The sequence below is a fragment of the Lampris incognitus genome, chromosome 14 (assembly GCF_029633865.1).
Source record: "Lampris incognitus isolate fLamInc1 chromosome 14, fLamInc1.hap2, whole genome shotgun sequence".
NCBI classification, from domain to species: domain Eukaryota; kingdom Metazoa; phylum Chordata; class Actinopteri; order Lampriformes; family Lampridae; genus Lampris; species Lampris incognitus.
The window spans coordinates 45,278,133-45,303,780 of NC_079224.1; the positions used below are offsets into that span (position 1 = coordinate 45,278,133).

Sequence of the window (25,648 nt, forward strand, 5' to 3'; positions counted from 1 at the left end):
GTGTGTGTGTGTGTGTGTCTTGATTTATGCAGCAGTACATCATTAGCGAAGGCCTTTAAAATTCCTTCTTGATATGAACTCATTCAGGAGAGCGGGGGACTGATTGGAGGAGGCGTGGACGATGTGTGTATATCAAGTCCACTTTACAGTCCATGTCAAACATGTTCCTGTTTGACAGCTGAAGGGCTGTGGAGTTATAGGAGCCCGCTCATGATGGAGATACCCTCTCTGTGTTCTACACCTGTGGTGAGGGCAACTCCCTCAGACTCCCATGCCACAAGAAATATGTTGAAGAATTTAAAGAAAAGAGAAAAAGATCATTTTATCACCACATCACCAAAATGAATGTCTCGGTTGTTCAGAGAGTTTAGTCTCTTTGACTGATGGCCCCTTCTCTCACCATGAGCTATTTTAGTCACTGTCCCAACTCCTCTGTGGAACGTGCTCCTATAAAAAGGCCACGTAATGATTAAAATGCCATATGACTCACAGGGACAGTGTCAGCAGGGGGTATAAGGGCATTAATCTTGCTAATTACAGTTGTGAATAATTCACCCTGCAGATATTCCAGCTTGTTCTGCCTGCTGAAGTGAAGCCTGACAGCTCCACAGCCAAGCGATCCCAGACCACCGGCCACTTGCTCCTCACTATGCCCAAGGTACGTCACACTTCACACATCCATGTAGTGGGTAAAGTATCATCCAGATGTATTATAAACAAAAAACAACTAACTTTTTAACATGTCTAAACTCCTTTTCCTGAACGTTGAGCATCAAAGTGAGGAATTTATTAATTCAAATTCATGATATCTGAAAACGTTCTGAGCAAATAAATATCATTCTGACTCTAAAACTTTAACATTTATCAAAGAAGGTTGAATCAGTTCATCTGGATACGATGTTTATGACAGATACGTTTCATCACTCAACTAAGCGACCTCTTCAATCTCAACTGACTGCAGGTATCCCCACCCTTATACACAACACAGTGGCATAACCACCCAAACCACCGACCAGCTTCATATGCAAATATGGCTGTCACCATTGATCATGTGTACTGTTCACAGAGGATTAGGGATTGTTGCAATCACAGCATTGTAAGGTTGATGTACGTCTGTCACCATCTTACGATGCTGTGATTGCAACTGTTCCCCAGCCCTCTGTGAATAGTACACATGGCCATCGAAACTCTAATTAACGGGCACACCCATATTTCAGAAATCAGAATCAGAAACACGTTATTTGTCATTACATGTCATCCACTTGAGCACATTAAATGAAACGAAACATTATTTCCCCCAGCCCACAGTAGTGCAACACAAAGACAAAAACACATCCAAAAACCACAAGCACTACAAGAACACACATATCCAAACTAACATATATCTAAACTTTAAAAAAAAATCACTGTCCTGGAGAATGAAAGCCAGGCAGGATGACTGTCAGAACTGCCGGTCTGCCTGGGCTAGCAGTTAGCTTAGCTTTCCCCGCTTCTGCATCCTGTCAGACCACCCTCGGTGTTTCCTCCTCAGGTGCAGCTCCGGTCAGGGCCGTGGTCCTTGGGCCCACAGGAAACAGCAGACCAAGCTTCCTCAGCTGATCCAATGCCACCTCTCCCAGCCAGACACCTTCGACACACCTCCCCGCACTCCACACGACACTAAAAACATAGTCAATGCCAGGCGAGGCCGTCGCCAGACTGCCCTCGGTGTTATCGGAACTGCCGGTCTGCATGGGCTAGCAGTTAGCTTAGCCTTCCCCGCTTCCTGTCAGACCAGCGGTGTTTCCTTCTCAGGTGCAGGTCCGGTCAGGGGCTGTGGTCCTTTGGCCCACAGGATACAGCAGATTTGGTCATGAAACTGGTCGTTGGTTTTGGTCGTTATACATCTGTCGCCATCTTACGATGCTGTGATTGCAACGATCCCTAATCCTCTGTGAATAATACACACGATCAATGATCACACCCGTCTTTGCATATGAAACTGGTCGTTGGTTTCAGTTGTTAGGCACTGTACTGTTTGTAAGGGTGGGGATACCTGCAGTCAGTTGAGACTGAAGAGGTCACTTAGATGAGTGATGAAATGTATCTGTCAATAAACGTTTCAACCTTCTGTGATTTTCGTACCTGGATAACTGAGCATGCATCAAGACTCAATATCATTTATGTACCTAGAATGCCGAGGTTTGCCTATTCACAAACTAAGCAATCAAAAAGCCACTTACTGTATGAAAGTTTTCGATCCAAATGAGGCATCTATGATATGATGTAATAATATCTTTATTATGTGTATTTAATGGATGGTTGACTGCAGGAGTAGGGGTTTCTGTGAGGAGCGAGCATGTCTTTCTGCTGCCAAACACACTGACATCATCAGCTGGATTTGTTCCGCAAATGAATGTCAGAGCTTGAGTCTCTATTCTGTTAAAGTTTAATTAAAAATGAGCTTCATCACATCTCGCCCTGAAACACACTCAAGCCTACATGTCTTGTCCGTGAGGTCAAAGGTCAGGGACGGTCAGAAATGACAAGACAACACCGACGAACACATCTCGCAACTTGTAAGAAAATGTCTGAAAAGTCCAAACATTTTAAAGTGAAAATAAGTCACCTTTCTATTGGCTGGCATTAATCTCCCCGAGTGGAGGACTTGGTCTTCAAAAACATTCAAGATGGAAGTGGACTTGCAGAAAGTCACAGCAGTTGGGGAAATTGGAAAATTACTTTTCCGTTAGTCTTTACTTCAGAGTGTCAGTCAGTGTCAAATTGTCCGACTGAAGTGAGTGTAAATCCTCCTCCAGGATGTTTTTTTTTTTAATACATATTTTGGTCCGTTGTTCCACGGCCAGGACGGAATCTGCATTGTTCCTCCTGGATCTGAGGTTCGACAATCGGTTGGAGCCTCCTTTCAAGCACCCTAGAGTAGACTTTCCCAGGGAGGCTGAGCAATGTGATGCCCCGATAATTGGAGCACACCCTCCGGTCCCCTTTTTTGAATATGGGAACCACCACCCCAGTCTGCCACTCCACAGGTACTATCCCCAACCTCCACGCGGCACTGAAGAGGCGTGTCAACCAAGACAGCCCAACAGTGTCCAGAGCCTTCAGCATCTCAGGGCAAATCTCATCCACACCCACCACCTTGTCACTGAGGAGCTTTTTAACTACCTCAGAGACCTCTGCCAGGGATATGGGTGGGGCTTCCCCTGAGTCTTCAGACTCTACCTCCTCCACTGAGGACATGTTAGTCGGGTTCAAGAGCTCCTCAAAGTGTTCTTTCCACCGCTCGACAACATCCCCAGTCCGGGTCAACAGTTCCCCTCCCTGGCTGATCACAGCCTGAGTCAAGCCCTGCTTCCCCTTCCTGAGTCGCCGGATGGTTTGCCAGAACTTCCTTGAGGCCAACCTAAAGTCCTCCTCCATAGCCTCGTCAAACTCCTCCCACACCTGAGTGTTTGCTTTCACGACCGCAGAAGCGGCAGCCCTTCTGGCCTCCTGGTACCTGTCTGCTGCTTCAGGAGACCCCTGGGCCAACCAAGTCCAAAAGGCCTCCTTCTTCAGCCTGATGGCTTCCCTCACCACCGGTGTCCACCAGCGGGTTCTCAGGTTGCTGCCTCGATAGGCACCAATGACCTTTTGACCACAGCTCTTGCCTGCCGCATCTACAATAGAGGCTTTGAACATGGCCCACTCAGACTCCATGTCCCCAGCCTCCCTTGGGATACACAAGAACTTCTTCTGGAGGTGGGAGTTGAAGACCTCATGGACAGGGGCCTCTGCCAGACGTTCCCAGTTCACCCTCATTACACGTTTGGGTTTGCCAGGTCTGTCTGGCAGCCTTCCCCACTATCTGATCCAACACACCACCAGGTGGTGATCAGTTGACAGCTCTGCTCCTCTCTTCGCCCGAGTGTCCAAAGCATACGGCCGCAGATCTGATGATACGACCACAAAATCTATCATCGATCTTCGGCCTAAGGTGCTCTGGTACCAAGTACACTTATGAACTACCTTATGTTCGAACATGGTGTGTGTTATTGCCAATCCATGACTCGCACTGAAGTCCAATAACAAGGCACCGCTCGGGTTCAGATCGGGGAGGCCGTTCCTCCCAATCACGCCCCTCCAGGTTTCTCCATCGTTGCCCACGTGAGTGTTGAAGTCCCCCAGCAGAACTATAGAGTCCTGAGGCGGAGCCCTATCGAGGACACCACCCAGAGACTCCAAGAAGGCCGGATACTCCGAACTGCTATTTGGTGCATAAGCACACACAACAGTCAGAGCCTTTCCCCCAGCGACTCGTACACACAACAGTCAGAGCCTTTCCCCCGTCCTGGCCATGGAACAACGGACCAACTCTTTACCCTTGTGGAAGTGCTGAGGGGGGCATGGGAGTTTGACTCCCATGTACCCCGGGGCACTCTGTGGGGGGGTACTGCGGGAGTATGGGGTACCGGGGCAGTGGCTACAAGCCATCTGGTCCTTGTATAACCAAAGTGAGAGCTGTGTCCGCATTCTTGGCACAAAGTCAAACACGTTTTCGGTGGGTATCGGACTCCACCAAGGTTGTCCCTTGTCTCCGATTCTGTTTGTGATATTCATGGACAGGATCTCAAGGCGCAGCCAAGGCGGGGAGTGTGTCCATTTTGGGAACCTCAGAATTGCATCTCTGCTCTTTGCAGATGATGTGGTTTTGTTGGATTCATCAGAATGCGACCTCTGGCGCGCACTGGGGCGGTTTGTAAGTGAGTGTGAAATGGCCAGGATGAGAGTCAGCACCTCCAAATCTGAGGCCATGGTTCTCTACTGGAAAATGGTGGATTGCTCCCTCTGGGTTGGGGATGAATTGCTGCCCCAAGTGAAGGAGTTCAAGAGAAAGAAAACATATTTTGGTATTTCCACTTCATCCATCCATCCATTATCGATCCATCCATCCATTATCCAAACCGCTTATCCTGCTCTCAGGGTCGTGGGATGCTGGAGCCTATCCCAGCAGTCACTGGGCAGCAGGCAGGGAGACATCCTGGACAGGCCACCAGGCCATCACAGGGCCCACACACACACACACACACACACACTCATTCACACCTAGGGAAAATTTAGCATGGCCGATTCCCATCCAAACCAATATAATTTAAATTACCTAAACTAGTATCATTGATGAGATTTTCTAAACCAGTATCATATACGGCACGGTGGCACAGTGGTTAGCGCTGTCGCCTCACAGCAAGAAAGTTGTGGGTTCGAACCCCAGGGTTGTCCAACCTTGGGGGTCATCCCAAGTCGTCCTCTGTGTGGAGTGTGCATGTTCTCCCCGTGTCTGCGGTGGGTTTTCTCCAGGTGCTCCGGTTTCCCCCACCATAAAAAAAACATGCATATTAGGGTTAATACTCCTGTCTGTGCCCCTGACTGAGGCAAAACAAACTGGAATTGGTCCCCGGGCGCTGCACGGCAGCTGCCCACTGCTCCTAGCTACACAGCTAGGATGGGTTAAATGCAGAGGAAGAATTTCCCCACGGGGATCAATAAAGTAATAAAAATAAATAAATAGAATATACTACTGCTACTAGTGTACCTCTTTGGCCAATTGGGTGTTAAGTGGCCAGGGTGTGGCCTGCACTCCTGGCAGACAATTAGCAATCAGTGTTCTTTAAATCACTGCTGCTACTTGGAAGTATCAGCTTCCAAGCGTCAGGCAAACAAGCCTAGGTTGAACGAAGGCTAGAGTGAACAAAGGCAAGCACGACTTTTTCAAGCTAAGACTTCGTCAAGCATGGACTTCTCTTTTTAGATCCGGTCAGTCATCTGTATTTTGTGTAGACTGTGTTTCCTTCGCATTCCTGTCCTTTCCTCTTCCCGGGGCTGGCATAGACGTTGGGTCACTCCTAGGCGCTGTGACCCTACCAATCTCATCTATGCCACTCTCTCCACTCACGTTGAGCAACTGGTGCTGGGAGGGCTCTGGAATTACCAGTCTGCAGTTCCCGAAAGCTGAGTTTATCTCAGGCTACGCATCCTTGCTCTCCCTCAACTTTCTTGCTCTAACTGAGACCTAGATCATGCCAGAAAACACTACCACACCTGCAGCTCTGTCTGATGTGTACTCTTTTTCTCACACTCCCAGAGCTGGGAGGCGAGGTGGTGGTACTGGTCTGCTAATCTCTCTGAAATGGAAATACTCTCTTGTTTCCATTCCACAATTTTATCCGCCCTCTTTTGAATTTCATGCTGTTACTGTCTCTTATCCAGACAAATTCACCATCGTGGTTGTGCACCACCCACCAGGGCCCCTTGGTGAGTTTCTGGAGGAGCTTGACACACTTCCCTGTTGATGACTCTGCACTTATCCTTCTCGGTGACTTCAACATCCACACTAACAAGCTAGATCCTCTTCTCTCTTTCCTCTCCTCCTTTGACCTTCACCTCTCACCCTCTCCTACCCACAAGGCCGGCAACCAGCTGGACTTTATCTTTGCTAGACACTGTCCTATTTCCAATCTCTCTGTTACTCCCCTCCAGCTCTCTGACCACTATTTCATGTCCTACTCTCTCTCCCTCTCTTCAACCCCCTCATCCCCTTCCCCTACCCACATGGTTTCCACCTGTAGACACCTCCGCTCTGTCTCCACCACTGATCTTTCTTCCTCTGTTACCTCTATCCTCCCTATACCTGAATCTTTCTCTCTCCTACCCCCTGACACTGCTACTGATCTTCTTCTCTCTACCCTCTCCTCTTCTCTGGACAATCTCTGTCCCCTCACCTCCAGGCCTGCACGCCCAACTCCACCTGCCCCTTGGCTGACCGACTCAGTACGTACTGATAGACGTAGCCTGAAAGCGGCAGAGCACAAATGGAGAAAAGGCAAACTCCCAGAGGACCTTCTCAACTTCCAATCTCTTCTTTTCACTTTCTCCTCCTCCCTTTCTGCTGTTAAGGCTTCCTTCTATCACTCTAAAATCCCATCCTCTGCCTCTAATCCTAAGAAACTCTTTGAAACCTTCTCTACACTTCTTCAACCCCCACCTCCTCCTCCTACTTCCTCCCTTCTCCCTGATGACTTCGCTAACTTCTTTGACAAGAAGGTAAACGACATCAGATCCTCCTTTTCTCATCACCCAATTAGTGCTGTTTGCACTATCCCACCCTCTGCACCCTCCCTCACCTCTCCACGTCCCACCCTATCCCACCTCGCTCACCTCTCCCCCGACGAGGTTCTAAACCTCATCACATCCAGTCGCCCCACCACATGCTCCCTTGACCCAGTCCCCTCCCCTCTTGTTCAGTCTATAGCACCTGAACTCCTTCCCTATCTAACCCACCTCATCAACACCTCCCTCCAGGCAGGATGCTTTCCATCTGCCTTCTAGACTGCTAGAGTCACCCCGCTTCTCAAGAAACCATCTCTTAACCCCTCTGATGTCAAAAACTACAGACCGGTTTACCTTCTACCCTTTCTATCCAAAACTTTCGAACGTGCTGTCTTTAACCAACTTTATTTGTACCTCCACCAGAACAACCTCCTGGACCCCAACCAGTCTGGGTTCAGGGTGGGTCACTCGACAGAGACGGCCCTCTTTGCAGTGACAGAATCGCTGCACTCTGCGAGAGCAAACTCTCTCTCCTCTGATACTCCTGGATCTGTCAGCTGCGTTTGACACAGTGAACCACCAGATCCTCCTCTCTACCCTCGAGAGGCTGGGTGTCACAGGCTCTGCACTCTCAATGTTTGCAACCTACCTGACGGGTTGCACCTACCAGGAGACATGGAGGGAATCTGTGTCGGAGTCTCGCAGACTGACTACAGGCGTTCCAAAGGGTTCGGTTCTGGGTCCTCCCCTTTTCTCCCTGTACACGACATCCCTGGGTTATTCGCTTGCATGACTTCTCTTACCATTGTTATGCCAATGACACCCAGCTGATCTTGTCCTTTCCTCCCTCTGACACACAAGTAGAGACATGCATTGCTGCGTGCTTGACTGACATCTCGGAGTGGATGGCGACACACCACCTGAAGCTCAATCTGGACAAGACAGACCTGATGTTCCTTCCCTTCTCATGTCCCTACACTGGCTCCCAGTAGCTGCTCGCATCCAGTTTGAGACTCTGGTGCTAGCCTACAGGGCAGTGAAAGGAACAACTCCTTCCAATCTCCAGGCCATGGTCAAGCCCTACACCCCCGCCCGACCACTTCGCTCTGCTGCCTCGGGACGCCTGGTTGCCCCGTCGCTCAGAGGCCCCTGCTGCCGATTGACCCGGTCACAGCTCTTTTCTGTTCTGGTCCCACAGTGGTGGAATGAACTTCCCACTGATGTCAGGACAGTGGAGTCGCTGCCCATCTTTCGGCGCAGGTTGAAAACTCACCTCTTTAAGAACTACTACCCTGTTACTTGTTCTTAGCACTTATTGTATTCACTCATTTAAAGAAAAAAAATCTCTTTCTTGCACTTTTACTTTAGCACTGGTTTTGCTCTTAGATGCTTGTTTAGATGCACTTATGACCTCTGATGACTAGTAGTTCTCCTGATTTCCTACGTTAAATGCACTTATTGTAAGTCGCTTTGGATAAAAGCGTCGGCTAAATGACTGTAATGTAATGTACTATTACTACTCCTACTCTCAGCTGCTCTCATTAGGGGTTGCCACAGCAGATTATCCGTTTCCATCTCTTCTTGTCCTCTGCATCTTCCTCTGTCACACCAGCCACCTGCATGTCCTCCCTCACCACATCCATAAACCTCCTGTTTGGCTTTCCTCTTCTCCTCTTCCCTGGCAGCTGCATATTCAGCATCCTTCTCCCAATATACCCAGCATCTCTCCTCCACACATGTCCAAGCCATCTCAATCTTGTCTCTATTGCTTCGTCTCCAAACCGTCCAACCTGAGCGGTCCCTCTAATATACTCTTTCCTAAACCTGTTCTTCTTCATCACTCCCAATGAAAATCTTAGCATCTTCAACTCTGCCACCTCCAGCTCCACCTCCTGTCTTTTCATCAGTACGACTATCTCCAAACCATATAACATAGCTGGTCTCACAACCATCGTGTAAACCTTCCCTTTAACTCTTGCTGGTACCCTTCTGTCGCAAATCACTCCTGACACTCTTCTCCACCCACTCCAACCTGCCTGCACTCTCTTCTTCACCTCTCTTCTGCACCCCCGTGACTTTGGAACCAAACCAGTGTCATATACTACACCGTCTAAACCAGTATCATTTACTACACCACCTAAACCAGTATCTTTTAGTTCACCATCTAAACCAGTATCATTTACTACACCATCTAAACCAATATCATTTACTATACCATCTAAACCAGTATCATTTACTAAACCATCTAAACCAGTATCATTTACTACACCATCTAAAGCAGCTGCCAGAGGTTTTGAGTCTGTGGGAATGGGTTTGCCTTCCAGGCTATCAAGCCAGCATTTTTCCTCTGCATTTTCTGCCCTTGTGAAAACAAAGTGGTTAGTATAAAATTTACTCTGTGATTATATGAGATGTGAATCAGTGTAAAGCTTTTTTAATTTTCATCAATTTTTCACCACGCTCGCTGGTTTATGACGCCTGCAGCATCAAGCCGGTGGAGCCTGGTCTGCATTGTTATTAGATAAACAGATGGCTGGGATGAGTAAGGAGACACGTTGAAGAAGAATTGACCTTTAAATCTCAGACTCACACATCAAATGCACCATCAGCCCCAGGAACATCATCTTTAATTCTCAGTTTCAGAGACGTAAAAAAGTTGCTGCTTAATGTCTTTTTACAGAGTAATTACGAGCACATGCGTCACCGATTGCTAGACTCCCAACATCGGCATTAAATTAAACTACAGGTTGATTTGTTGTCCCTCAAGACGTTAACTGCAGTAGGTGGGACGGCCAGTGTGGAGGTCAAGTGGAGCCTTTTTTATGTACTTTTGTAGGTTCAATGGTGATAACAGGTCATGTGCTAAATAATAGCATCTTATGTCTTGTCAAACTGCCCTCTTGCTGAGCATTAAACCCATAACATGCTGATCCACTGTGAGCCCCTCAGTGCCGGTTAAATGGCTAAGATGTAAGTGAGATGACAAGGAACATCCCACATATGATGTAGGTTAAAGTTCTGAATTTAAATAAAATTTACAGCAACCCTCAGAGATGAGCTGATAAGGAGGTCTAGAAGCTGAAGCCACTCCCCCATACATGACAATGGGGTGGAAGTGGAGCATGTCTCCAGGTTTAAATTCCTTGGAGTCCGCATCAGCGAGGACCTCTTCTGGACATCAAACACCCAGGCCCTTGTGAAAAAGGCCCAACAATGCCTGCATTTCCTTAGGAGGCTGAGGAGCGCCCGTCTAGCCCCCAAAATTCTCACCAACTTCTACCACTGCACCATAGAGAGCATCCTGACCAGCTGCATCTCAGTGTGGTACGGCAACTGCACCTCAGTAGACCAGAAAGCTCTGCAGCGGGTCGTCAAGGAGGCCCAGCACATCACCGGTGCCCAGCTCCCAGCCATAAAAGACATTTATCACAAACGCTGCCTTCGAAGGGGTCTCAGCATCAGCAGAGATCCCACCCAACCCAACCATGGACTGTTCTCCCCCCTGCTCTCTGGGAGGCGCTACAGGAGCCTCAGAGCCCGCACTATCAGGCTCAAAGACAGCTTCCTTCCCCAAGCTGTTGCTCACCTGAACCTGGCTACCCACTGAATGTCTATAAATATGTGTATACTCATGTTCTTTTTTTTTAACTTATTTTGGCTTTTGGTCTTCATGTGTGTATATCTTATACTGTGTTTGCCATATTCGTCTGTGTCTGTCTTGCACTGTTTGGCAAAGCCACAGTGCTCATTTCATTTTTAACTTGTGCCTGCACATTGTTTTTTATGACAATAAACTGAATTGAATTGAATAAGTGAGATTGTGGCGTGAAGGTGTCCGATTCAGATCCCTTTGTAATCGATGAACACCCATGTGCAAACGTGACACAACCAACTTGTCTGCCCTTGTGCCCTTCAGCAGTGCGCTAGTTGACTTTCTTGAAGTGCTGCCGACCACTGAGCAGATGGGGGTGAAGTACTCATCAGTGGAAGTGTGTACTGTATGGAGTGCCATTAGCCCTGATTTAAAGTCACATTATGAAGAAAGAAACACAGTTAGCAACATGGAAGTGATGCTGCTGCTCTGACGTGACCCCGGGGTGCTGGCTGGTTATGTATATTAAGTGCACGGGTTCAGCAGAACTTTGGCAATAAGAAATCTAATGAAGGAGCACTTTATGCACTCAATAAAAGAGAGACATCTGGTGTTATGGAGGAGTCAGACTTCACCCTGATGCTATTAATCTTCCATATGAAAGCTGATGTATCCTACACCAAAAACCCAGGCTGAGAACTCAGCAAGAAACCGTTTGCAGGTAATGCATGTGAACACGTTTTCTTTCTCCCCATGTGTGTTCAGGCTGAAGGTGAAATCAGAGTGGAAAAGACCGTCGTCCCACGGCCACCCAAAGCACGTCAAGGCAAAGACTCACCCGAAGGAAATAAAAGGTAAAAATATTCACCACAACCACAAACCTGACATGAGCAGCTTTAAGTGTATAGACAGGTGAGGTAAAACAGAAACACATTATCCACAATTCACTGTACCTCATCCACACCACGTTTACAGAGTACAGCTTTCTAGATTATAGACACATATTCATATATTATCATATAGTATCCTATATTATCATATCATATATCAGGCATCTCAATCAAGTCAAGAAGTCATGTAAGTCAAGCAATCAATCAATCAATCAATCAACTTCACACAAATATGAAAAAATACAAGTTATACATATATAATACACAAAATGGTGTGAAAAGGGACACCCCACGGAAGCCCAGCAGAGCTTATGGACGGGGGCCCGTACTTTAAGCAAAGTAATTTACATACAGAGTAACAGACATAAAAAGAAAGAAAAATAAAACCTACAATAAAAAGAAATCTCAAGTCCTAGCCCTATGATTAGCAGGTTTTTAGTATATCAGTCAGCAGTATTTTTCTGAATTAATTTACGTTTTCATTTCTTTTTAAAGAAGTGGCGTTATGGTGACATGGGCTTACTTGGTCTTTGCTTTGAACGAAAACTGAAAGCTAATACTGTTTAACACTATGGTATGTGAATGCTGGTGAATATAGCTAGTATCTTGGGGAGAAGGGCAGGGTGCAGGCTTCCAGGTGGCATGGCAGTCTGTTCATTGCCTACCAACATGGGGATCGCCGGTTCGAATCCCCATGTTACCTCCGGCTTGGTTGGGCGCCCCTACAGACACAATTGGCCATGTCAGCGGATGGGAAGCCGGATGTGGGTATGTGTCCTGGATACTGCACTACCGCCTCCTCTGGTCGGTCAGGGCGCCTGTTCGGGGGGAGGGGGAACTGGGGGGAATAGTGTGATCCTCCCAAACGCCACGGCCCCCTTGATGAAAGTCCTAACTGTCAGGTGACTCCACATGTATCGGAGGAGGCATGTGGTAGTCTGCAGCCCTCGCTGGATCGGCAGAGGGGGTGGAGCAGTGACTGGGACGGCTCAGAAGAGTGGGGTAGTTGGCTAAGTACAATTGGGGAGAAAAAAGGGCTAAAATCCAAAAAAAAAAGAAGAAGGGAAGGGTGCGACAATGTACGTTTTGAACTCAATATTATTTGCATATGGTGGTGAAGAACATGTGGAAATGCTTGGCATTCATTTTGATTTGACCTGTGGAGACTGGAAAAGGGGTCTAAGGTGGGGGAGGGGGTTGCAGTACTCATGTCTCACTCCTAGAATCCCCATATTTATAAAATCGCTGCTCCACCCCGTTAGCGGGAGACAAGGCGGAAAATCGCTTTGAGCACAAACTGTTGGCAGAAGACTGAAGATGCTACTACAGAACAAAAAACATATTCATATGAACTATGACTCTGAATGTATTGTTGTTCCGCCATCATTTTTATAGTCACAAACTCCTTAATACATACATGAGCCTTCTTGCATTTAAAGGTTAATACCGCTGAATTTATTAATTCAAGTGTTGAAACAGTTGAATTAATATTTCTGCATACAAGTTAGTGTTACTACTATTACTACTGCACACTACTATAATATTGATTGAGAGTCACATATGAGACCAAGATAATACACTAAATAGTAATAATAGTAAACTGCAATAGTAAAAAAAGCTTCTTCTTTTTTCTGGAAAAACTGTCTGGCCAGTAAATTTTCTCATTTACCAACCACCTTGGCAGTCAAAAAGTTAATTTTGGACCCTGTCTGAAACACGTCTTTGTTTTTAAACACCTTACCATCCGACTGCTCTGTAATGTGATCCAGAAATTTTAATTTGCATTGGAAACAAGCTGAATGATTTCCCCCAGTGACAGAATATATGTTGTCTTTAGAGAGAATAAAAAGACTCATCAGCAGATTAAATGATTTGTTAGGATGAACATTATTTACGAGCTCCATTTTCGCTGGTGTGTTTATTAAAGCCGTCCTATCGCTTGTTGTTCACTAAGGGTTAGCGCTGAACAGAATAGAGGCTATGCCTTCTGAATGGTCCATTACACTTCGTCTCCATGTCTCAAGGTGAGCTCGTTGGTCTCCTGCTCTGTCCTTCAACTGGCCGCACTACTGCAGTTCTCTACCTCCAAATTAAACAGTTGATAAATGCAAAGTGACTCCCATGCCGGGGCAAGGTAATGGGGGGAGCAGCTCTGCCAGGCCCTGACTTATCGCCCCATCATGGCATGATTAAGGGTGACCTTTGAACCCTAGGCTCACCTGCAGATTCTGTATGCGGCTCACGGCAGAGATGGAAATGGAGGTGGGGGCGAGGGCTGTGATTAGAAACGGCAGAGTGGTTGGTGGGGGTGAATTGTATTATGAAATGTAATTGAACATTATCCAAACTGTGGTCAAGGTACACAAGGTGGATAAACTTAGCTTCATCAAAAGTTCAAAGGTCAAGGTGTTGTAGGTTCTACCACGAGGCAAATCCTCTGTGTTGTGTTGAATTCAGTTGGTTTCCGTTTGGCTTTTTCAGCACTTATCTGATGCTACTGTACTGATCAACAGGGGAGGGATACAGGATGCGTTCTCAAGGACCCCACAGCAGGATGAGATCAGGCCAGTCTGTCTGACAGACCACCGATGTGTCTGTCCTGGTTTAAACAGAAACAGTTAGAATCACTTCTGCTTCTAACACCACTTCCAGTGTGGGAAGATGGTGGAGGTGTGTCGAAGGTGTCTGGCTGGGAGAGTTGGATCGGCTGAGAGAGCTTGGTCTGCTGCGTCCGGTGGGCCCAGGGACCACAACCCTGACTGGAGCTGCGCCTGAAGAGGAAACACCCAGGGCGTGGAAGCGGGGCAGGCTAAGCTAACCGCTAGCCCCTGCAGACCGGTAGTTCCGAAAGTCATCCTGGCTCGCATTCGTTTGCTGGGCAGTGGAATTTTTGGACTGTGTTGTGGGAAGACGGCGGCGTGAATTTACGTTTGCAGCAGCCTCACCTAGTACCGTCCATGCAGTGCCTTTGTCCATGTCTGCGTCTGTTTTGTCTTCATTTGATGGCTAGGAGAGTTTGGTCTGCTGCGTCCTGTGGGCCCAGGGATCACGGGCCTGCTTGGAGCTGCGCCCGAAGAGGTAACACCGAGGGCGGTCTGACAGGATGCGGAAGCGGGGCAGGCTAAGCTAACTGCTAGCCCACGCAGACTGGCAGTTCTGATAACACAGAGAGTGGTCTGGCGGCAGCCTCACCTAGCGTTGACTGTGTTGTGGTGTCGTTGTGTGGAGTGCGGGGAGGTGTGTCGAAGGTGTCTGACTGGAAGAGCTGGCGTTGGATCGGCTGGGGAGAGCTTGGTCTGCTGCATCTGGTGGTCCCAGGGACCATGGCCCCACCGGAGCTTCGCCCGAGGAAGAAACACCGAGGGTGGTCTGACAGGACGGGGAGGCAGGGCGGGCTAAGCTAACTGCTAGCCCACGCAGACCAGCAGTTCCGGCAGTCATCCTGGCTGGCGTTTGTTCTGTGGACAGTGAAATTTTTGGACTGTGTTGCACTGAGTGGACAGTGTTGTTAACTGTTTGTGGTTTTTTTTTCTCTTTCTCTTTTTGTATGTTTTTGGTGGTGTTTTTGGGAAATTTGGGATTAGTGTTTTTTGTGTCGCACTGCTGTGGGCTGGGGGAAACAGAATTTCGTTTCTTTAGTGTACACAAGTACATAGATGAAATGACAAATTGTTCCGGATTCCTGCTTGTCCAGCAAGTTTGCACATACAAATGGAAACAGTCTTGATGGGTCGTCCGCATAGCTCACCTAAAGCATCACTTAAAGTATTATATATGAAGTATTGTATATGACGTATTATATATGTGAGTGTAGCCGACAGCGTTTTACCTGTGCACTTAATGGTTTCTTTTTTTGTTTTGTGGATTTTCCGCCCTTTTTCTCCCCAATGCACCCAGCCAATTACTCCCCTCTTCTGATCCGTCCTGGTCGCTGCTCCACCCCTTCCCCTGATCCGGGGAGGGCTGCAGACATGTGCACATCAGAGGAGACTGATACATGTGGAGTCGCCTGACAGGAGTTTCACCAGGGGGACGTAGCGCATTGGAAGATCCCGCTAGTCTCCGTGCACACCGATGGTACAATGCTGTGTGTGTGACGCGGTTTCCTACAAGGCATCAGTCCTGTCGCAAACTCTCAAATGGCTTTATCAGTAGTTCCCCATCAGCAGGTGTCCGTCTCCTTCCTTCTCCGCTTAGAATATTTCCTCATTCTGGTAATGACGGGCAATGGTAGCAGCTCTGTTCATCTCTTGACAATTTTGAGATCTTATTAACTCTGAGCTATGATGCCTGCGGAGGCCTTTGCCTGGAGTGACCTATTACAGGCAGCCATCTTGGACTTCATAACCAAGAAGTGTGTTATTAGAGGAGCCTTGGGCTAATGGCTCCATCCATCTCGCATAGGGAAGTGCTGACTATAGGTTTACCTGGCCGTTACTGAGAACAGGACTAAACTAAGACCACGATCTAAGGTATTGTTAATCTTGCGCCCCCCCCCCGACCATCATACACACACACACACACACACACACACACACACACACACACACACACACACACACACACACACACATACACACACAGTGGCTGTTTTGTTTGAATGAATCACCGACAGGAAGTAGTTTCTCTGTTGCTTCCTCTTAGCTACACAAAAGTACTATTTGCTGAGAGGTAACACGGGTGATTTGCAGTTGCTTTTTCATTTGACTTTCAGTTTTGCTTTAAATGATGTCAACATTTGGATTAAACTGAGCACAAGATGAAAGTGAGGATAAGGTGAAAATTATAAGATGAAATATTTTATTTTTGTTGCACTTTTCAAAACAGCGGTTACAAAATGCTCTACTACATACATGAAACATCAGTTAAAACAGAACAAATATGGGCGTCCGGGGGGCCGTGGCGGTCTGTTCCGTTGCCTACCAACACGGGGACCGCCAGTTCGAATCCCCGTGTTACCTCCGGCTTGTGTCCCCGCAGACACAGTTGTCCGTGTCTGCGAGTGGGAACCCGGATGTGGGTATGTGTCATGGTCGCTACACTACACCTCCTCTGGTCAAGGAGGGCACCTGCTCAGGGGGGAAGGGGAACTGGCGGGAATACGGTGATCCTCCCACATGGTACGTCCCCCTGGTGAAACTCCTCACTGTCAGGTGAAAAGAAGTGGCTGGCGACTCCACATGTATCGGGGGAGGCATGTGGTAGTCTGCAGCCCTCCCCGGATCAGCAGAGGGGGTGGATCAGCAACCGGGACAGCTCGGAAGAGTGGGGTAATTGGCTGGGTACAATTGGGAAGAAAAAGGTCGGGGGGGGGGGGGGTGGAGAAAAAACAAAAACAACAAATATAACAGCATTAAAAATATAAAAAACGAGTGCACCGAAAGAGTAAAAACAGTGAATTTATAGAACTGATCTAAACACTAATTACTAAATAGAGAGAAGATTAGAGTGAAAAACAGCACAAGAGACAACTACACATCCTGCTGTGATCAGGAATACCCCTAAAAAGTAAAGTCCTCTGTGTGGAATAAAGTGATGGTCATATAGTATCTTCCCTCCTCGAGCGGAGGAGTCCACAGAAAGGGTTTTAAACACATCAACCAAGAATTAGAAGTAGTCTGCTGTGTATCTTTGTGTTGACCGGTGTAATGAGATCTTCTTTAATGAGATTAGGATCAGGCTGTGCATCAGAAGCCTGCACACAACCTCAGATCCACTCCAAATCTGGTCCTGTATGGATCCACCAGTGGTCCTGAAGCTGAGCAGATCTTGGTGATGTTGTTAGCGAGACTCGTTCTGGTCACAGGTCAGGTCAAGGCAATTTTATTTGTATAACCCAATATCACAAATTAAAAATTTGCCCCAGGGGGCTTTACAGCAACACAACATCCTGTCCTTAGACCCTCGCGTCAGATAAGGAACAACTCCCTAAAACCCCTTTAACAGGAGGAAAAAACAGGAAGAAACCTCAGGGAGAGGAACAGAGAGGGCTCTCTCTCCCAAGACGGATAACGTGCAATAGATGTGGTGTTTACACAATTTACACAATACAACATTGAAAGAGGACAAAGAGGATAACAGAATTATAATGGACTTATAAAATATATGAAGAATATGATGAGGAGGATGCCAAGCAGTGTCCAGATGCCGCCAGAACAGCCCAGGACCCGAGCCACGCGACCACCATCATCATGTAAAAAATTAAAAATAAAAAAATAAGTCACACATCTTAGTGAGAGAAGGATATAACATTAAAACAGGATAACAAAATTTATATGGATTTATAAGATATATAAACAGAAAATGTGATGACGGGGATGCCAAGCAGTGTCCAGGTGGCGACCACCATCACCATGGAGGCCTGGGAGGAGGAGGTCCGTGAGGTCTTGTTTGTCTACATGAAGACTCATTATCTTTGGTGAGTTTACTTTCAGACATAGTTTCCTCCCTAAGCAACGTCACAAACCCAAGTCCCAGCTGTCCTCTGCAGATGCTGGGGGAAATGACAAAGTGTTCCTGTTCCTGATTAAGGCATGGCTATTAGAAAGTCCCTCTCTCTCAAAGTGAGCTGGGAAGTGAGGGACTCATGTTAAGTTACATAGGTTCACCCTGGTTTTGCCAACTACATGAATACATTGATGCCTAACACTCTGCTCTAGCATCCATTTACTGGAGGACGTGCTGTTGCACCAGCGTTAGCTTGGTAGCCACCGCTCAAGCCAACTTCCTGATGATGTCACAAACTAGTTTCAGTCTAACGCTGCTTTTGCTTTGTTTGAATGAACAGAGCGATGTCCTGTTTGTGGTCGTGTTCAGTGTCATGCAGTATGAGAGACATTCACTCCTATCAGTGTAATGTTTTCTCTGGAGTTTACTGCTGATTTCAGTACTTTAGTATGTACCACGCACTCTGTTACAGCTCTCAACGTATTCCTTGATTTAATGTTCAAAAAACAGTTGAGGAGGGTGGCGCGGTGGCGCAGTGGTTAGCGTGGTCGCCTCACAGCAAGAAGGTTCTGGATTTGAGCCCTGAGGTAGTCCAGCCTTGGGGGTCGTCCCGGGTCGTCCTCTGTGTGGAGTTTGTGTGTTCCCCCTGTGTCTGCGTGGGTTTCCTCGGGGTGCTCCGGGTTCCTCCCACAGTCCAAAGACATGTAGGTCAGGTGAATCGGCTACACTAAATTGTCCCTAGGTCAGAATGTGTTGGCCCAAATATCTGGGAAGCATGCTATCTGACACCTGCACAATGGATGATGAGATCCAGCACCGCCTCAAACAAGCCTCAACATCTTGTTGTCGTCTAAGGAGAAAGGTTTTCCAGAACAGCAACCTCAGTCTCCACACCAAAGTGCTTGTTTACACAGCAGTGTGCATCACCACACTACTCTATGGATGTGAGGTATGGACCATCTACAGCCACCATCTCAGAAGCCTGGAGGCCTTCCATGTGAGGTGTCTCCAGAGGATCCTCGGCATGACTTGGGAGGACAGAGTGCCACACACAGAGGTGTTGGAGCGGGCAGGCAGCTGCAGCGTGGAGTCTACCCTAAACCAAAGTCCTCTATGGCCAACTACGCCTTGGTCAACACACTCCTGGTTGGCAGAAGAAGCGGTTCAAAGACCAGATGAAGACCACACTGAAAAGATGCCAGATCAACCCCTCTGCTTTGGAGGAACTTGCCTCCTGCTGCACCATGTGGCGCTCTATCAGGGAGTGAAGTATATGGAAAACCAGCACACACAACACCGTGTAGCAAAGCATGCAAAGCGGCATGCTCGCCAAGCTACCCCTGCCCCACCCCCCCCAGCACCACTTTTACACGCCCGGTCTGCAACCGCAACTGTGCATCCGGGATCGGACTATTCAGCCACCAAACGACTCACAAATAGGAGAAGATGGTCATCATTGGACACGATGGACAACCAGCAAGTGTGTGTGTGTGTGTGTGTGTGTGTGTGTGTGTGTGTGTGTGTGTGTGTGTGTGTGTGTGTGTGTGTGTGTCTGTCGGCCCTGTGATGGCCTGGCGGCCTGTCCAGGATGTCTCCCCGCCTGCCGCCCAATAACTGCTGGAATAGGCTCCAGCATCCCCGTGACCCTGAGAGCAGGATAAGTGGCTTGGGTAATGGATGGATGGAAACAGTGGAGGAGGAGATGTCAAAGAAAAGAGACAGAAAAGAGGAGAGAGGAATAAGGGGGCACTAGCCGGGCATCTGGACTGTTTATATAGTAGCTCATATTATATTATAGACCCTTAAACGGGTTTGAAAGAAAGCTGAGAGACTGAGCAAATACTGCACAAACTAAGAAACAGAGCAGTGTGTGTGTGTGTGTGTGTGTGTGTGTGTGTGTGTTTGTGTGTGTGTGTGTGTGTGTGTGTGTGTGTGTGTGTGTGTATGGGGGGGGGGTCAGCTCCAGGCCTGTGCACAGGAGAGTTCAGTGAATGACAGACAGCGGCTGCGAGTTGAGGTGGGCTGCAGACTGTGCTGAATAAATGGGTGTTGGGTCTGGACTGAAATACTGAGACAGGGATATTTGTATTCCCCACCGGTAAACCAAGAGCTTTTGGTGCAACAATACTGTAGTCTTACAAAAACTACACACACACACACACACACATACACACACACACACACACACACACACACACACATACACAATGGTTGATCTATGCAGAGTAAGACTGTCACAGTATAATTGGTATATTAATATTAGATAAGTTGTACAACATATATATAATTGGTATATTAATATTAGATAAGTTGTACAACATATATATAATTGGTATATTAATATTAGATAAGTTATACAACATATATATAGTTGGTATATTAATATTAGATAAGTTGTACAACATATATATAATTGGTATATTAATATTAGATAAGCTGTACAACATATATATAATTGGTATATTAATATTAGATAAGTTATACAACATATATATAGTTGGTATATTAATATTAGATAAGTTATACAACATATATATAGTTGGTATATTAATATTAGATAAGTTATACAACATATATAATTGGTATATTCATATTAGGTAAGTTATACAACATATTTAATTGGTATATTAATATTAGATAAGTTGTACAACATATATATAATTGGTATATTAATATTAGATAAGTTATACAACATATATATAATTGGTATATTCATATTAGATAAGTTGTACAACATATATATATATTTGGTATATTAATATTAGATAAGTTGTACAATATATGTATAATTGGTATATTAATATTAGATAAGTTGTACAACATATGTATAATTGGTATATTAATATTAGATAAGTTATACTACATCATATATATAATTGGTATATTAATATTAGATGGATAAGTTATACATCATATAGACCTTCTCAGTGGTCATGTAACTCTCAACAGATAAAAAGTAGCTTATAGACCTGTTGTTGTTAGAATATATGAATCTTTCAGCACCTTTGTTCAGAAGTTTACGTCCCTCCGCAGTCTATTCATCCTTCAATTCACACACACACACACACACACACACACACACACACACACACACACCAAGCTGAAGCTGCGAAATCTCACTATTCAAATCTTCAACAAGACGGAGAAATGATTGCTGGAATTATCAGGATTTTTTTTGGGGGTGGGGGTGGGGGGTGGTTCTCCCCAATTGTATCCAGCCAATTACCCCACTCTTCCGAGCCGTCCCGGTCTCTGCTCCACCCCCTCTGCCGATCCGGGGAGGGCTGCAGACTACCACAGGCCTCCTCCCATACATGTGGAGTCACCAGCCGCTTCTTTCACCTGACAGTGAGGAGTTTCACCAGGGGGACGTAGCGCGTGGGAGGATCACGCTATTCCCCCCAGTCCCCCCTCCCCCCTGAACAGGCGCCCTGACTGACCAGAGGAGGCGCTAGTGCAGCGACCGGGACACATACCCACATCCGCCTTCCCACCCGCAGACACGGCCAATTGTGTCTGTAGGGACGCCCGACCAAGCCGGAGGTAACACGGGGATTCGAACAGGCGATCCCCGTGTTGGTAGGCAACGGAACAGACCGCTACACTACCCGGGCGTCAGTTGTGAGGATTTTATCATGAATGTGATGTTTCTCCTAACCGCCTTGTGAAGGTGTGAGACGGTGGCGGGCCTCGTGTACCTGTAGAGTGATGTACCGTGTACGTTGCCTTGTGTGGGGTACACCAGTGTTGCTGTACACCACACGTGAGGTTGTGTCTTCTGTGGTCAGTGTGTCCATCTGTCCTGTCAGACTGTGCTGTCCCTCTGCTTTTGACTCGGCTGTCCTACTGGTTGGGAGTCCACTTAGTCCAGCTTATTTCCACAGCTCCACGAGACGGTCCGCCAGAGAGGGAGCTGTAATACATTAAGTACATACTGAACAGGCGCTCCCGTGAGGTTGTTTTCTGTTTACTGCAGGTTCCCTTGATTCAATGCCAATGATTTGGCATTGAATCAAACATTCAATGCCAAATCATGGCATGAATCTTATAGCGTGAAATGATGCCCTCACCATTTCATGCTATAAGCAATCATCAGCGATGATTGCTTATAGCATGAAACAGGCTTGTCCTGTCTCATAGAGAATTTACTTGACTAACTGGATATTATACACATATACACACACACACACACACACACACACACACACACACACACACATATATATATATGTGTGTGTATATATATGTGTATATACGTATATGTATATACATATACACACACACACACACACACATATGTGTATATGTGTATATGTGTATATACATATACATACACACACACGCACACACATATAAACCATTGAGTTTCTTTTACCAAAGTTATGTATATATGTGTGTGTGTGTGTGTGTGTGTGTGTGTGTGTATATATATGTGTATAAAGATAGATGTTGGAATTTTTTTTTTTAACTCAGCAGTACAAGCCTGTTTCGTGTGTCATGCACTCCTTAGCTATATATGAGAGAGAAATCCCGATATTTCAAACCATGTGACCACTTTCATCAGACTACCGCTATAAGCTGATGACTGGCGGTACTGGAGGCGTTGGTTTGTCCCGTGGCGTTGGCTCATTCATGCACCGCTATATTTAGAACATCGCTGAAGATCCGTCTTTAAACGTCCAAAAATAAATCGGAGTCTTTGTATTCGTGTCATTAGGTTAATAGGTGATTAAGAGCTTTCATCTGCGTGGTTCTTACCTCCTCACTTGGACGTTCCTGTCACGTGTCCTCTCAGAGGAACAGGAAGTCACGCTGTCACTAAATTCAACCTATTCATGAACTGTTTTAGATTCTTTATTTCTTACTTTGCACACCGTATAGAGAATATTCCCCACATTATTTACTTCCCTTGTCCACTTAACCGAGATGATCAGTTAAGGTAATAAAACGTATTGGTATTATAATTAATATGGTGTACCACTTATGTATAATGACTTTTAACCAAATCTATCTATATATGATGTGTTAAATCCTTCGTGTTTCATATCACCACACCACAAGGACAAAATCCTTCACCTATAACAGGTGAATGAATTGTGAAAATCAAGCAAATAGAGATTCTGATTTTAATTACCTGGAGCCTGAAGGGGATTATATGCCTGGTCGTGTGTGTGTGTTTGTGTGTTTTCTCCTGGATTGCCACCTTGCCATGGTGGAGAAGCTTGTATGTACAAATGATCCCAAAAGCTATGCTGTCCACTGTATCTATCCACCTTGGGGGGCCCTACCTTCTGGTAGGATCCCCCAAGGTGGGTAGGTAAAGGGGGGGGGTTCCAGATGAAGCATGATCCAACAAAGACCTCAGTGGTAGAACTGGTGGAAGATGTCTCCAGTTCACAACGGCAGTGAAGGCAGATGAAGACTGCAACAGAGGGTGGTCCCCAATTGTCTTGGTTCTCCATGCCATTTGACTCTGGCCACCCCCTGCCAAGGACCGTGTGGTGGCCTTAGGTGCATCAGCCTCTCCACGTAAAAAGCTGTCACGGGCAGGCTTCCTCCCATTATGTGGCTCCAGGATCCGGCCTCTACGCCCACCTGAGAACCCAGAGGGACCCAGAGGGAGGACAGTCATACTCGCCCCCGAGTGACCACTGATCTGTCTGCTGCTAATCTCCATACTACTGGGCCAGTCAGCATAATCATGTTTGTGCACATTTATGACTATGATGAAGAACCTCTCGTGGTTGTGGAGATTCAAAACCTTTGAAAAACCTGTTTTACACCATGCGGGGATGCTAACTCCTTAGCTGGTTAAGTCAGAGCACCGGAAAAGAGAGGAGAAGACGAGGAGATATGCCTGGTGGGGGTCTGGACTCTACTGAGGGAACTCTTCTAGTTGGTTTGATTTTTTTTTTTTGGATTTTGATATATTTTATTAATCTCTGTGGGGAAATTCATGCTCTGCATTTAAGCCACCCTAGCTGTGTAGCTAGGAGCAGCGGGCAGCTGCAGCATCTCCAGTTCGTCTTGCCATGCCCTGCTCAGGGGCACAAACAGGAGATTAACCCTAACATGCATGTCTTGTTTGATGGTGGGGGAAACCGGAGCGCCCGGTGAAAACCCACCACACACATGGGGAGAACATGCAAACTCCACACAGAGGGCGACCTGGGATGACCCCCAAGGTTGAACAACCCTGGGGTTCGAACCCAGGACCTTTTGGATGTGAGGCGACAGCGCTAACCACTGCGCCATCATGCCGCCACAGCTGTTTTCTGAGTGCTGGTCTTGGACACGTGCTTCTCTTACTGATGGTTACTTATATTGCTGGTGATCAAGAAATTGATGATTACTCTATTGTTTCACAGAAATAATTATATGACTAATGATATTTAAAAAAGTACTGTATTACTATAGTTTCTTCCCAGAGCTCAAGGAGGTAAAGTAAAAATACAGTAAAAGAAAACCAAAACAAATGAACAGTTGAAGAGTCTGGCAAAGGTGGGCATGAAGCAAAATCAATAAAACAGTAAAAATATTAATCAGATAGATGACAAGTTAAAATGACAGACGACAGAGAGAGTGAGAGGTTGAAAAGTTGACTAAGACGGGGAAGTGACGGTGCCTGACTCCCACTTCTATCTCATCAGATTTATGTCACCTTGGAGTCCTCTTAACGTTAATTATCATCAACCATAAACGTGATTCCTCCACGTTTCACACGAACACTTCCTGCACCAACCGATCCCCGCGAGATCTTCTCCACAGTCGTTTGCTGTGAAAACCATTTTGCCATCTCACTTCAGTCGATATGAGCTGATGAACTGATGAGGGGGATGAGTTCAATGGGAACATTGTGGTTTAGAGGAGCAGGATTAGCCTGAGCTGATGATGAAGCTCAGAAAGACCTGTGTAATAAAACAACCCACCACACACACACACACACACACACACACACACACACATACACACACATACACACACGCACACCTCTCAAGATGAATTTATGGAGGTTCTTCTCAAAGTGGGAAGGGGTCACGGTGAAAGATGGACGCCACTCTGGGCTGCAAAAAATTTCTGAAACCATTAAATCAGAGATGATGACACAAAACCTACTTTTTTTTTACATCCCTCAGTTCAGTGCAGTTTGTTTCTAGGATTGTCCAGGGATAATCCGCCGACGGAACAGATCAGTCCACTTGTTTAGACGCCGCGTCTCCTGTATGAAGAAAGCACCTGAAACCAGTTGGACTGAATTCACACAACAGTTTCGAGATTTTACATGAAATGCTTTTACTGGAAATTCATGATTGTATGAACGACTCCCAGAGGAGCCCAAGACACATTATGTTTTATCCCCGTTGCTATTTATTCTTGCCATTTGCTATAGTGGTGAGGATGCGTAGTGACATCTATGGAATTGGAGAAGGTCGTTCAGAACATAGAGTAGCACTCTTTGCTGATGATGTAATCTTGCTCCAAAGAAATCTAAACAGTTTTATCCCTCCACTCCTAGAGCTAATTAAAAGATTTGGAAAAATATCTGGATACAAAGTTAATCATTGAAAATCATTTATAATGTTACTTAATGACTTAGAGAGGAAAAGTAGCCACGTTTATGCTTCTATTTTCA

General features: G+C 46.4%; 1 protein-coding gene across 1 annotated transcript in view; it reads left to right on the forward strand.

Moving 5' to 3' along the window:
- Window positions 1–25,648, forward strand: part of dnaaf11 (dynein axonemal assembly factor 11) — a 72,531-nt gene that overhangs the window by 42,752 nt on the left and 4,131 nt on the right. The window contains exons 10-11 of the mRNA XM_056293931.1: window positions 563–658; window positions 11,444–11,532. Coding sequence (XP_056149906.1) covers window positions 563–658; window positions 11,444–11,532 — 185 coding nt within the window. The remainder of the gene's footprint in view (window positions 1–562; window positions 659–11,443; window positions 11,533–25,648) is intronic.